General features: G+C 34.4%; 6 protein-coding genes and 2 pseudogenes across 8 annotated transcripts, besides 1 other annotated feature; 2 read left to right on the top strand and 6 right to left on the bottom strand.

Annotated features, from left to right (window-relative positions):
* Positions 1-9,716: part of a mobile genetic element that runs on past the window's edge.
* On the bottom strand, positions 427-840 carry TVAGG3_0740580 (integrase core domain containing protein family; the record flags this gene model as incomplete). Its single annotated transcript, XM_051244863.1, has 1 exon — positions 427-840. A coding segment is annotated over one exon (414 nt), but the record flags the coding sequence as incomplete, so codon positions are not given.
* Positions 2,001-2,560, bottom strand: TVAGG3_0740570 (annotated as a pseudogene). The gene has a single exon. A coding segment is annotated over exon 1 (560 nt).
* Positions 3,096-4,447, bottom strand: TVAGG3_0740560 (organellar and viral DNA polymerase type B; the record flags this gene model as incomplete). Its single annotated transcript, XM_001297837.2, has 1 exon — positions 3,096-4,447. A coding segment is annotated over one exon (1,352 nt), but the record flags the coding sequence as incomplete, so codon positions are not given.
* On the top strand, positions 4,465-5,229 carry TVAGG3_0740550 (uncharacterized protein; the record flags this gene model as incomplete). Its single annotated transcript, XM_051244862.1, has 1 exon — positions 4,465-5,229. The coding sequence occupies one exon, from the start codon at positions 4,465-4,467 to the stop codon at positions 5,227-5,229; it is 765 nt and encodes a 254-aa protein (XP_051091449.1).
* On the bottom strand, positions 5,483-6,097 carry TVAGG3_0740540 (uncharacterized protein; the record flags this gene model as incomplete). The annotated part of the gene is made up of 1 exon (XM_051244861.1): positions 5,483-6,097. One exon carries the CDS (start codon positions 6,095-6,097, stop codon positions 5,483-5,485), a length of 615 nt encoding a protein of 204 aa, XP_051091448.1.
* TVAGG3_0740530 (protein of unknown function, DUF4106 family) lies at positions 6,521-7,023 on the bottom strand (the record flags this gene model as incomplete). The annotated part of the gene is made up of 1 exon (XM_051244860.1): positions 6,521-7,023. A coding segment is annotated over one exon (503 nt), but the record flags the coding sequence as incomplete, so codon positions are not given.
* On the top strand, positions 7,984-8,302 carry TVAGG3_0740520 (annotated as a pseudogene). Its single transcript has one exon. A coding segment is annotated over exon 1 (319 nt).
* A 2,066-nt stretch (positions 9,717-11,782) lies between the features above and the next one.
* Positions 11,783-13,163, bottom strand: TVAGG3_0740500 (Clan CD, family C13, legumain-like cysteine peptidase; the record flags this gene model as incomplete). Its single annotated transcript, XM_001299780.2, has 1 exon — positions 11,838-13,085. One exon carries the CDS (start codon positions 13,083-13,085, stop codon positions 11,838-11,840), a length of 1,248 nt encoding a protein of 415 aa, XP_001299781.1.
* Between the last annotated feature and the right edge of the window lie 71 nt (positions 13,164-13,234).

Below are 13,234 nucleotides of genomic sequence, written 5' to 3'. Positions count from 1 at the left end.
GTCGATGAGGTCCTCCATTTCATAAAGATACTGTTCATTTGTTTCATCTTTCGCACTACAGTCTAAATTACTTGTTAAAAGTTCTTGCTTTATCTTCTGGATTTCTGTTTCAAAAGTATATGAAGAAGGAATAAAGCTTTTCATCTCTATCAACATTGACGTAGGATTCATGACTAACGAGTTTGGTGCTGTAGTTGTGGACAGAGTCCCGCCGTTCGCAGCTTGAATTGTTGTTGTGCCGATTGTTGAAATCATATCTTTTATACAAAATAAAAAAATAAATAAAAATAAAACTAACTTTATTTTTTCTATCTTAAGGAAATTCATGAAAATTCACGAGGGTGAAAAAACAGGTGAAAAAAGAGGTGAAATCTCACCTCTTCACCTAAACATTATTTTTGTCTGATTTACATCTAATGAAAAAGTTTAGAAGAATTTTCTTATTCTTTCTGGCATATTTTTGTCTTTCCAGTACTCCCGCTCTAATGGTCCCAGATGTGTTGGCTTCGACTCTCTCAAGTTCTTAGATGGTATAACATCTTCAACGCCTCCTTCATATCTTACTTTATAAGTGTCATCGTTTATGTTATAGCCAAGTATTTCAATAACCACTCCTCGCTTTGCTTCGTCAATGGTTTCAGCAAGTTTGCCATTACTACTTTCAACTAATTTATGACGAGGATAAAACGCAATAGAGTCGTCGGCAGCTTTTATAAGATATCCATTACCTTGCGTAGAGTCTACGATATAATAGTTTCTACTTAACCTTAAACGTTTCTTTGTCAACGGTTTGTCGTCAAGAACTACACGAACTTTTGTACCAGGAATGAGGGTAAATTGTGTTGAATTTCTGATATTTTGTGTTTGACTTCGTTTCTTTTGTATATACTTTTCTTCTTGTTGTTGTGTCATTGAATTTGGTGTATGTCCTGTTGTAGAATGTGTTGAGGAATTATATACTTCGAGAAAATGTTTCATTGTTTCTTCGGTAAAGTCTCGCTCTTGGTTTAAATCTCTGAGCGTTCTTATGAAGCGGTTTATGATGCCGAGTATGTTATGGTTATGGTCTTCAGTAGTGTAGTGAGTTATGTTATGCTTAATGAGAAAATCTGTGATTTCATTGCTGAGGTATGCACTGTCTTGGTCTGATGTTAAAGTACTTGGGCTATGTTCTGCTACAAACTTTTGTAAAACTCTTAACACTTCACGAGTTCCTTTATTTTTCATTGGATATGCATATGCTTTGCGAGTGTTAACATTAATGAAGATGAGGAATGGTTTATGTCTCCTTTTCTGCTTTGAATGAGAGTGTCAAATTGGTATGCGTCAGGAGTGTTGGAGTAAATTGGTAAAAAGTAGTCGTAAGGGTTTATTTTTGTTTGATGTACAACATTTTTGTCAAAGAACCTTTTCACTTCAGCTCTGTTAGTAAATCCCCAACTCTTTGCAGCTTCATTGAACTTCTTAAATGACTCCATGGATGTTGTTCGAATACTTCTTTCAAGCTCATTTATGTAAAGTTAAAGATTTTATTCAAGACGGTAAGCCTTGACCCAAAGGGTCTAGGCTCAAGCGCGTTCATTGAACGCGGTACCATGCATAAACCGTCATAAATGGTGGCATATAATCTTCACCGAGCCTGTTGGATTTGTTGTGAAAGTGTGTGAATGATTTCCTCCTGGTTCAGTTGGTTGAAAAGTCTTTTTTGCTGAATTGTTATAAGATGGAGATAAAACATCATGACCGGCTTCATAATCTGAGTTGTATAATGGGTGGTCTCTTAATGAGTGGCTATGGTCGCCAGAAAAGTTTGTAGTTCCTGTATGAGTGTGCGCAGGTAAGTTTGCTTCTTTAATTTTCTTTGAGCCTCCTGTTTGCTTTGAAGAGTTAGCACAGTATAAGAATTTGTCTACAATCTGCTGCCACGTACCAAAACCTAAAACACTTGCTGGATTTGTTGAGTTCATTGCCGTATAAATAGAGCCTATAGGATATAATGTTTGAAGTATTTCAGTCTTTAATGTTTGAAGCTCTGTTTTGTCTGCTTTCTTATCATATAAATCTTGAGCAGTGAATTTAACATTATTTTCATCATCCATGACATAAACATTTTTACAGCTAATTTCTTTCTTCGTTGTTATGTTTTCATTCGATGTTAAACCTTGTGGAAAGTTAGGAGGTTTATAATATAATCATCCCCACCAGTTCCGCCAACCGTTCCTTCAATACTTTCTATAGCAACAGTTGAGAAGGAGTTATGTGTATGTTCTTTATCTGCTTTTATCTAACATTGCTGGTAGTTTATATGTTTCAAAGTTTCTGACATGACCTTCAATGTTCATACATTTACTATTTAAGGAGTTTAGTGTATCTTTTACGCTGTACTTGGATTCTCTAAAGGTGCACTTGAACCAAGGGTATAGTTCAATATTATGTCGTCTGCTCTAACAGTAGTGAAGGATTCATGTGTATGGTTCTTGTCAGCTTTACTATTTAATGTAGCTTGAAGTTCATTTATATCGGAGATATTGTGTTTATGAGATTTCAAAACTTTGTTCGTTGCGTCAAGTTCATCTTTGTCAGCTTTACTTTTAATAGCATCTTCAAAAGTTATTTTTGCCTTAACTCTCAATGTAAATCTTGGTTCAACTAATACACCGTTAACAAAAAGTATGAAGCATAAATTTCATTGTTATAACCAAATGCTTCTGGTGCTTTACCTGTGTCATACTGTACAGTACAACGTATGTCATAACCTTTAGCACGAATGAATTTATATCTTCTTTCATTAACATCTTCAGTGCTTATTTGTTCATCCTGTGTTAAATATCCATGGTAGTCCGTTATAATCTGTTCGTCTGAACTTATATAATGAACATGGTTTTATCTGCTTTTTCGGCTAATTTCTCTTCTATCTCATTTATTTCAAGTTCATGCCTACCACCACCTCCCGAAGAAGTATTTTTCTTCAGCTCTTGAAGAACGTCCACTTCGCCATCTTTGGTGTCAATAATGAGACTTTGAGTTAAAACCTTTTCTGTCTTAATGGATGTTTGTAAAACTTCTTCTTCACCGTGTTCGGGTCATGGTCGTCATCATATCTTGTGAAATCAGAGATGTTGTCATACATTAAGCATATCTGTCTCAAAAGTTCTGCTATTTGAAACTGGAACGAAAGATATACAGAACTTTCATCATCTCCTAAAGTCAAGTCTGCTTTCTTAAGTATTTCTTGAATGTATGCAATGAGAACAGAGTACCTTGGAAAATATTCGAACAATATTTCATTAGCTGTTGGTTTTGGTGGTTCTTCTGGAGTTTCTGTTGTTTCAGTTCCTTCTGTAGGTTCTGTTGGAGTTTCTGCATCTCTTGACTTCAATGCTCTTGCTCTCAAAGACCTAAATGTTAGAGCACCAGGTTTTACAAAGGACTTTATAAATGCTTTAATAGTTCCTGGTAAGTTATTGTTAGCATTAAGTAAGTTCCTTATGCTTCCATCATGTACGTCCATAGCACTATGTAAAAAATCTATACTTTTCTTGTAGTCAGCAATAGACTGACTGTGATTTTTTAAAGATTTGTCAATACCTTTAAGCCAATCTTCATGCATGTCTGATACTGAGCCAAGAATATCATTTGCTTCCTTTAGTGTATTTTGTGCTTCTCGTAAAGTATCCAATCCCGTACGTGCATTGTTTGCTATACGTCTTACAGTATCTATTTGACTCCTTGTTTCTTGCATCCAACCAGATAAAGTTTTAATAGTATCCGAACCATTTGAAATGAAGTTCAAAGCATTTTTAACGTCATCTAAAACTTCTTCACCAAGTACTGCCCATATCTTTCCGATTTGGTATTGAAGAACTCCATATGAAGCAGCTGTTAAACCAGTATTTATAAGGTTCCATATCCATGATTTAGCAGTTTTTCCATCCTTTCCATCTTCACCATCCAAACCGTTTTCGCCTTGAGGTCCTTGTATTCCTTGTATTCCTTGTGGTCCTTGAGGTCCGGTGTCACCCTTCTCTCCTTTCAGTTCATCTTTATGTTCGTTATAATATTCTAATGTCATAAGGTGTACATCATTACTGCTACCAGCAACGCCGAGAATTTGTTTCTCATTCATGACTAAATTCTTTAGGCATTTAATGTTGTCGTCAAATCGAAAGCTCTTTAACAATTCAATGAGAACATTTAATACTTTCACTAATGAGGCATCTACTGTAAAATTTATATATTGCACCGTTCCATCATTTATGATGGGAACCTTGCTTGTTGTAATGAATGGGTCATAAGTGTTAAAAGTATCGAAATCAATGACTTTTTTAGTTTTTCCATCGTCAATGACTAAATCATTGCCTTCAATGGTTAAAGTTGAGTTTTCGTTTACTAGTTCATGTGCTCTTCTTGCTTCATTTGTTTCATACGCATATGCAGCAATAGTCATATTTTAATGAGAATAAAATGTTGTTCTATTTGCAAAGTACAGACCCAAACGAATACGGGACAGTAAAGCTACAAACAAACTTAGGTCTTCAGAATGAAGCGCTTGCTTTCAGAGTTGTTGACTTCAATACTATCGCAACTTTTGTCATAACAGATGAAACAGATTTCATAGAGATTGAAATAGATGACAAAAGAAGTGTTATAACATTTCCTAACAGAGCTGGGTATAGAATAGATAAAATTGCTGGAGTCATAGATACTCTCATAAATGAAGAAACTATTGACAACATAGATGTCGAACTCTCTTCTGAGGGAACATTGAAGTTCAGCAGCGAGAAAGAGTTTAAGATACCAAGAATGAGTCATATAGTACAACTTCTTTTGGGTGCATACCATATGACATTTCCTTTGAAAAGTGTTGACAAAACAATTGAGATGAAATCTGTTCCATACGTATGTTATGGTAATTGTTTATACATTGAGTCTAAAATAGCTAATGTCACAGGCATTTCAGGAGTTAATAGTAAAGGTTCAGTAGAATATAAATCCTTCTGTTATGCAGTCAATTCAATGTTCATTCCAAACGTTCCTGTCATAGCAACTCATTTAGGTAAATGGGTTCGCATTAGTCCTCATAATTTGAAAGACATGCAATTCAGACTTGTTGACTTTCAAGGAGAGCCTGTAGAACTGAAGGCACCAGTGCGAATGACTGTTGAAGTTGACTTTTTAGAAAATATTAAATGCAACAGCTTACAAGAGAACTCAGAGCTAAAAATATAAAGTATGAATGTTATGTATTAGGTCATGAACTTTGGTTGTTGCTGTTTGATGAAACAAATGAGTTAGTTATGTCAGTCAAGAGAACAGAAAAATATTGTGTTAGTGAAAACTGCACCAAGTCAATAAGATTAGGTTTGCATTATGAAGATGAGTTCGATACTGTTGAAGAAGTTTTGGATAGATATTACAAATTGCTAACTTGAAATTTTTTGACTGACGGCGCAAAGCGCCAAGACCGAAGGTCCTGACTGCTTTAATTTACTAAAACATATTTCAAACAAAGCTTATAGTCAGTAGATAGTTTTGTATACTCGTTCGAATATTTATACTTAAACTCAACTCCTGTAGTTCCTGGTGTTTCAATGATGCGGATGTTACCTATTTTCATGAATAGTGGAGTTTGACCACAGCATTCGATTTCAGGGTCGAGATAGTCAATGACACATTGTTTCCCTGTTATTCGTGAGATAACATTTTCAAGGTCCTCCCTTGTTAGAATTATTTGGTTCTTGCTTATAAGATTTGTCAAAAGCTTCTTATCGTCTTTGAGTAAGATAGTTTGGTATAACTGAAGAAGGTAATGGTCTACGTTATCTGAAGGATTTGTTTGAACATTTGTGTAAGGATTGTCGTTGGCTTCTCTTGAAAGAATTTGGTCCAGTGGTGGATACTCTAACTTAACATCTGATGTAGCGTTAGCGTTTGAAGCTGAGTTTAAATTCACCGACTTAAGTTCTGGTTCTTTTTCTTTCAAACATTCTGAACTATAGTTCTTTATGACAATATTGTTTGTCGTTCGTGAGTCAACATTTGATGTTGGTTCAATTGGAACATTAACGGCACCAGCTAAGATGGATTTGCTTCTCATTTCATATAGAATAAAAACCGTTTATATGTATGAAATGAACAATATACTCGACAAGGGTTTGAATGTAAAGCTAACGAATGAAAATATTGTTGAATTCACTGAGACAGGTGCTGTGTATAAAGATGTAGAACTACTGAACAAAAGAGCTAAGGGAAGAAGCAGGAACATGAACAAAGGGTGGAAGCCTATAAAAATTTATGTCAATGATGGCTCAGGAGGTTCAAACATAAAGTATGCAGAAAGTTATAGAGTTTATGCTCTCAAAGGTGAAAAGCCTTCATTTAAGAACAGCTATTCTAACGCATATCCTCAAAAGCTAACGGATGGGGAAGTGGATGATATGAATGACAGCAAAAATATTAACAGAAATGGCGACAGAGATGCATGGAATTTGTTTACCATCAGTCAATTGAAGGTTAAACTTTAAAACAATGTTGGTCGTTCCCATGTAATATTTTGACTTTAATGGTATTAGTCATGATATGAATCTCAAGGTATGAACGAGGAGAGATGAGAGACTTATATGCTTCCCAAATTTCTTCAAAAGGTAATGTTATATCTGACTGTTTCCAAATGAGTTCAATATCATAGCGTGAGAAACCTTGAAAGATAACGAAGTCAGTTATGAGATGTTTTATGTTTAAAGCTAAAAACCTCCATGTTTGCATAAGTATTGCTACAGTTAAATGGTAATGTCTGACTTTAGTTATGATGTTAGCTAATGGTGAGTCAGGCTTTGAAACTAAACCTTTTCCGGCGAAGTCGTCGCAAACGAGCAGAGTGTTTGAAGGATATTTTTTGAAGGGGTATTTTGAAAGTTTTGATAGAATGTAGTTTGTAAGTCGTTTCATATCGTAAACTCCTGAGTATTGACGTAAGTGGTGTTTGTCAATAATTCTTTCCATCTCCTCAGAAGTCTTTTGCATTCCTGACTGTATGAACTCTACGATGGCATAATATTTTCTCTTACGTCAAATGTAACGTTGAAGAAATTCAATGAGTTCACTGTCTGGAACTTTAACGACAGAGGCTTGAACTTTTGACATAAATGTTTTCGCTGTTGAGTCCATAGAGTCTGAAGTTGCTGATATAATGATTTGGTCATAGTAAGAGTCGTTTCCTAAACGCTCTGTTATGAGTTATGACGAATGAGGTTAAATGTCTTACCTGAACCCATCTTTCCACAATAGAAATACACACCATTTGAACAGAATTCATAATCTTTGCTGAAAGGAAGAATAAGAGAAGAGTTAAGTTTGTCTGTAGTTTCATTCATGTCTTCATCTACATCATGTATTAAATGCTTCATTTTATCTCCATTAAAAATGCAAGTCAGAAATATTCAGAACATAGCACCGAGTCTAACTGACAAGAGTATAAAGATATACTATGAACACGTTATGATGAACCAACCAAAATTCAAGAAAGTCAGTATACTTATGAATATCCAAGACACTGGGTAGAGTATGTAGGAGGTGAGAAAGCTATTGAAATCAGACAGGTTCGAAGTATTCCAGCAGGAAGAACAATATTATTGAAGAAACTTTAATGTTTTGAGATATAATGATGAAACAAAGAAGCAAGATAGTTTTCCTGTTGCTGTGTATGTGAACCTAGACACAGGAGATGACATGAAAGTTTTTAACACAAAGCTTCAAACGGTAGTGAGAGAACAACTTACTGCGGAAGGACATCCATTACCTTCAGAAGTTACCATAGCATATAATTTTGAAACAAACTCAATAGATTTTAAAGTCGTCTCTGCAAAGAAGTCAGGTTTTACATTTAATGAAGCAGATGTATATTCGAATGAAAACTTCAAAGCTATTGCATGGTTAGATAATGACGATTGCTTTAAGAAAATATTTAAATTCAGTGACTCAAAGATGTCAATAGATGACCTTCGTGGAATGTTACCATCGACGTTTACAGTAGAAGGTTCAGCAGGATGCTTACAAGATTGTCAATTGGTGCATTTGGTCTCGTGAGAACATTGTTATAAAATCCAGTATAAGTGAATTTGCTGAAGAATCTATATTATTTCTTTCAAACTATATGTATTCGCCGCCGAAGCATTATAGTATAACAAACTTTGTCAGTAAGTTTAACATAAGACTTGTCGAACCTTCTTCAATGAAAGATGTTGTGCTACCCAAAGACGGAAAGGATGGACTCATTATTGAGATGATTTTAATTGCATATTAAATGAGCTTGTTCTTGAAGGTCATTCATGATGAAATAACTGTTGTAGAAGATGTTAGCAATTGTTCAGACATTTTGAAGCGTATAGATGATATAAGAAAGAAGTTTATGAATGAGAATGTTTATGTTTCATTGACTTTCTCCAGTAATGAAACTTTTATGAGATAATGTTGAAGAGAGATGATTTTAATATGGTGTAAATGGTAGCTTGGGCAGCTTTAGGCGCAATGGGAACAAAAGCATTAGCATTTGGAGCAAAAGCACTTGGAGCTTATGACGCAGTAAATAAAATGAGTGGAGGAAGGGTTTCAAAGACATTAGATGCAAATAAAGGAAAGATTGGAGGCTGGGTTGCAAAGAAGTTAAGATTAAATAAAATAGGGCTCATAAATAAAGCATCCAATTTGGTTGCGACTGAGTCAGAAAATGCTTTAGGAAAGGACGATGAGTTTGCAAAACACGCAAAAGACTTTAATGACCAGATGAAAGGTGAAACAATGCATTTAAATAGAGTCGATGGAACTAAAGAAAATGTTTCTTCTCCACCAGCGGTTTATCCATACGGACCTTATGGAATGTATGGAAACCCTTATGAACGACCATTTGACTCATTGACTGGTGGAAGTAATTGGTATCATTATGGACGAAGAAGAAAGACAGTCAAGTTGGAGACAGACATGAAGAAAGCAACTAAAAAGAAACCAAGGAAGAGAGTTATAAAGCAATGAATTCAACAGGGTGAAAAACCGGGTGAAAAAAGAGGTGAGATTTCACCACTTCATCTAAATTTATTTTTGTGCTATGTTTTCATACGTGTGAGGGTGGTGATATCATTAATTTTTAAGTTTATTTTTTTAAAATTATTTTTTATTTTATTTTTATATAAATGACGAAAACTATTGAGATAACAAACTACAACGGTCATGAGTTCAAGAATTTGTTCTTCGTTCCTCGTGAAAATACATTCTATCAGATACGAGGGAGAAAGGGTAAAGTTAGTTTGAGCGTTTATGAAGGAATGAAGAATGGAAAGTTTATACAAGCATACGATACAAACGGTAAACGTGTTTCATTAGCTTTGTCAAAACTTACTAACATTTATTTTGACAGTGACTTTGACTCTGACGATTGGAGCGACAGCAGCGATACTGAAGAATATGAACTATTGTGTGAAGCACAGCAATGGGAAGAGTTGCAATACTTTTGTAAGTGAGAACGTTTATTTTTTACAGTAGTGAAGTCGTTTGTGAAAACGTTAGTGAGGTGAAGTGGTTGGCTGCTTTATAAATATTTAAGGTTAAGTTGGTGTTGGTGTTTGTGTTGTAAAATATACGTTAACGGTTTTGTAAAGTGTCAAATTCACATATAATGGGTAAGGAGGCTCGCAGTGCCTCCGTACACATGATATGTATACTAAAGAAGCAGCAGACACTCGCAATGCGAACCGAATTGTCACAGAAAGACCTGGCAGGGGGTCCTTTCTCAAGGTCAGGGCCCCCTTCTAGTCTTTCTGGTCCTGGAAGGAGCGCTTCTGACTGGTCTGTGCGCTCCTTCCAAGAAGATCAGTAGATTGCGCCAATAAGCTCCTATCAACAAATTTTGACTAAAAATATAAAGTATTCTTTTGTGATTTATCAAATAGCTCAATTTTAAAATAGATTTGATTCTAATAATAAATTGAATGAGTTTCGCTTACGTTTAGAATTTAATGATTTTTTCGTTCACAGAAGAGTCATTGATATCCAATATCACAAAACAGCAAAGACACACCATAATAAATGATATTGAAGCTAAATATTACATATTTCAACATATCTAAAAAATTATTAAGATTAGATCTCATGCAATGCCGAGCAGTTTCCTAAAGCATAATTACTTATTTATACAGAATCATGTATATCATTTTCATATTGCAAATTATATATATTCTCACGAAGCAACATGAAATAGACTGTCCGAATTTAAATTCAAATAAAAATCCAATTCCAAAGATTTTCTTGCAATATGTAATCTCGGTGTTGATTACTCGAATACAAAGGATGCACGTAATTTACAAATAGTTGCATTAATAGTAGTACAACAAAAATTTGATTTTTAGCTTGTCACTTGATATATAAAAATTGCAAAAACTCAATCAAAAATAGGATTTGGACAACTTTTTAAAATTGTGAGAAAAATTCTATCGGCACATTCTATTCAATTTTAAAGTATTTCTTTCATATTCCAATCGATTATTCAATAATTGCCAATCACAAATTTTAGTTCAAAATTCAAAAAATCCCTAATTTTAATTTCAGATGAAATCTCGCAAAAATAACATTGTTTTAACCATATAAATATATATTTTATATATTGTATAGTGATTTTTTAATATTTTTATGAGTAAAATCGAGAGTGAGGAAATGTGGACTACAAAAAACGATAGAAATGAATAGTTTACATGGAAATTCTATACTTACAAGTATTCAATGTCACTTTTGTGCTCGAGATTTTGATTCTAGTATAAGAATAAAAAGCGTAAGAATCATACATTTATTTTATCGATTGTATGAAAATTACTTACAAAATCGGCCAATATTGTGTGAATTCTTACGATTACAAAAAAAGTCACCAAACCTGCATGCATATACTACTATTGAAAAAATTAATCTTTTAACTAAATTGGTTAATAGATTTTGTTTAGACATAAACAAACTAACGACATCAAATATGAGAATCGTGAATTATATTATATAAGTATAAAATCAAATCATTTTTATCGGGTTTGAGCTTCTTTGAAGCGAATTTTACATCATATTGGATGAATAAATCGATTCGATTTCTCTTTTGTTATAAATACATTTGCATTCCATGGATATCATTCATATCTCACAATTTTTATCTTATTGTTTGATGATATAGTAGCTACTAACGAAGCAATCCGTTTTATTCTTATAATCAATTTTAATCTTCAAATAAAAAGAAGTAATCCACTAATCTAATTTTTCTGAGATAAATTTGCTTTCTTTCAATGAAAACATACTAATTACATACAAAAATCCATGGTGGTGTATATTGTTATAGAATGATTCTTATAAAACTTTTTTAGATGACGAAATACAAATCTTTTAGCTATCCCATATACTGATAACTCCCCAAAATTAAGAATATAAGTATAAGAAGCGACTAATCTTGATATTTTTCATAATATGAAGGTTCGCAGATTTTTATGAAGATATTAAGTTAAATATCTTCTTGAGAAGATTTCGATGTAAACCAAAATCGACAACCCTATAACATACATCAAATGTCTGTCATTTCACTGTTTCAGATATTATAAAAGAATTTCCAGAAAAAGATTTGATGAGAGATAAGTTACTTATAGATCTATATATACATCCTGGTAAGTGATTAATGGCATCAATGGCTAAGCTAAACTGCTAATTTTTGGCGAAAAAAAATTTTAAAAAAGATTTAAAAAGTTAAACAGAGTAAACTATCATTTTAAAACTGCATATACTCTTTAAATAAAAAAAGAATTAAAATAAAAAAATTATGATTAGAAGTAAAGTTCTTCCTGATCCCACTGGATAACAGGGCATTCCTTCTTGATATCTTCTAAAATTGTCTTCTTGTCTGTGCGTTCGCAAAGGTGAGTGAAAATATTCATCTTTGCAAGCTCATTTTCATCAATTTCACCACAATAAGTACGGAAACCTTCAATAGCTGTTCTATAGCAGTCGTAATCGATGTAGTTGACGAACTTTGTGCCAACAGGTAAGCCATTTGGAACAATTCTGCGGGTAATTCCATCAAATATCTTATCAGAGCGAGCTCTACGCTGGACTTCATGTTCGATCTGTCCTTTGATGGCGTTGGCCTCTTCCTTGGATGTTGTCTCCTTCAAACGGCGCTGGAGATACTCAAGAGCTGCAACATGTGTTGATGCACCGTTTTCTACTGAGTTTTCAGAATCGCCAGAGTCCTCGTTGTTAACCTCTTCTGGTTCTGCGTTGAGTAAGAAGGTGGAAAGTGGTAATTTGGCAAGCTTCATATCGCCAAATGATAAAACATGGCTGTGGACTGTTCGTTCGGCAGCTGCGTTGGCGGAATCGATTAATCTGCCATCTGGGTGCTCCAAAATGTACTTAAGGAAGTTCTGTGTGAACTCATTAGATCTGAAAGTATGGAGCCTCGAATCCCACTGAGCGGAGTAAGATGGCTGCTGGTCTGAAGCCGCTGTAATGATAAAAACATTTGGCTCGGTGATGTTAAGCGCAACGGAGCCGGAATAACAAGCTTCAATAACGAAGAAGAGATTACGGAATTTCTTTTCCTTTTTCATCTGGGAAATAACGGAGGCGATGTTATCAGCATAAATTTCGGGTCCATTGTTATGAGGAACGCAGAGAAGACCTGGAGCACCATGATCATCGTAATAAACGAAAACGTCGTCTTCAGCTGTGGATTGCAATGCTCTGCCGTTGTGTGTATCGCCGAGTAAAACACGGAAGAAATTCTCTGCATTAGCATCTTGTCCTGTATAATCGATGTTTTCACGGCCTGGGTATACGTTTTTATGGTCTGCTGTGGCGAAGATTTTGCCTGGGTATGGGTTGTCTTTATGTCTAACAACATCGTTGTAGGCTAATGTAATAATATTTTCTTTTGGAAATCCACGGGTCTTTATGATGTCGTAGATGTGGAAAATATCGGCTTGGTGACGGTAGTTGTTATAGCCACGAGAACCGGCCATTAAAACTGCCCATTGCTTTGAAACAGATAGAGCGGAAAAAACAAGAAACATTATTTTTTGATCTTCTCAAATTGATGTCACGTTTATTGTCAGATTGACAAAGATTTTCGACATATTTTTAGAATCTAGTAAATATTAATATTTTTATAATTTTGAGGAAAATTTCAAATTGAACCTCAAAATTTTTCTCCATGAACAAA

The sequence above is a fragment of the Trichomonas vaginalis genome, chromosome III (assembly GCF_026262505.1).
Source record: "Trichomonas vaginalis G3 chromosome III, whole genome shotgun sequence".
Taxonomy (NCBI): domain Eukaryota; phylum Parabasalia; order Trichomonadida; family Trichomonadidae; genus Trichomonas; species Trichomonas vaginalis.
The sequence above is the reverse complement of the archived record's forward strand: the minus strand, read 5'-3'. Positions and strand labels throughout refer to the sequence as shown.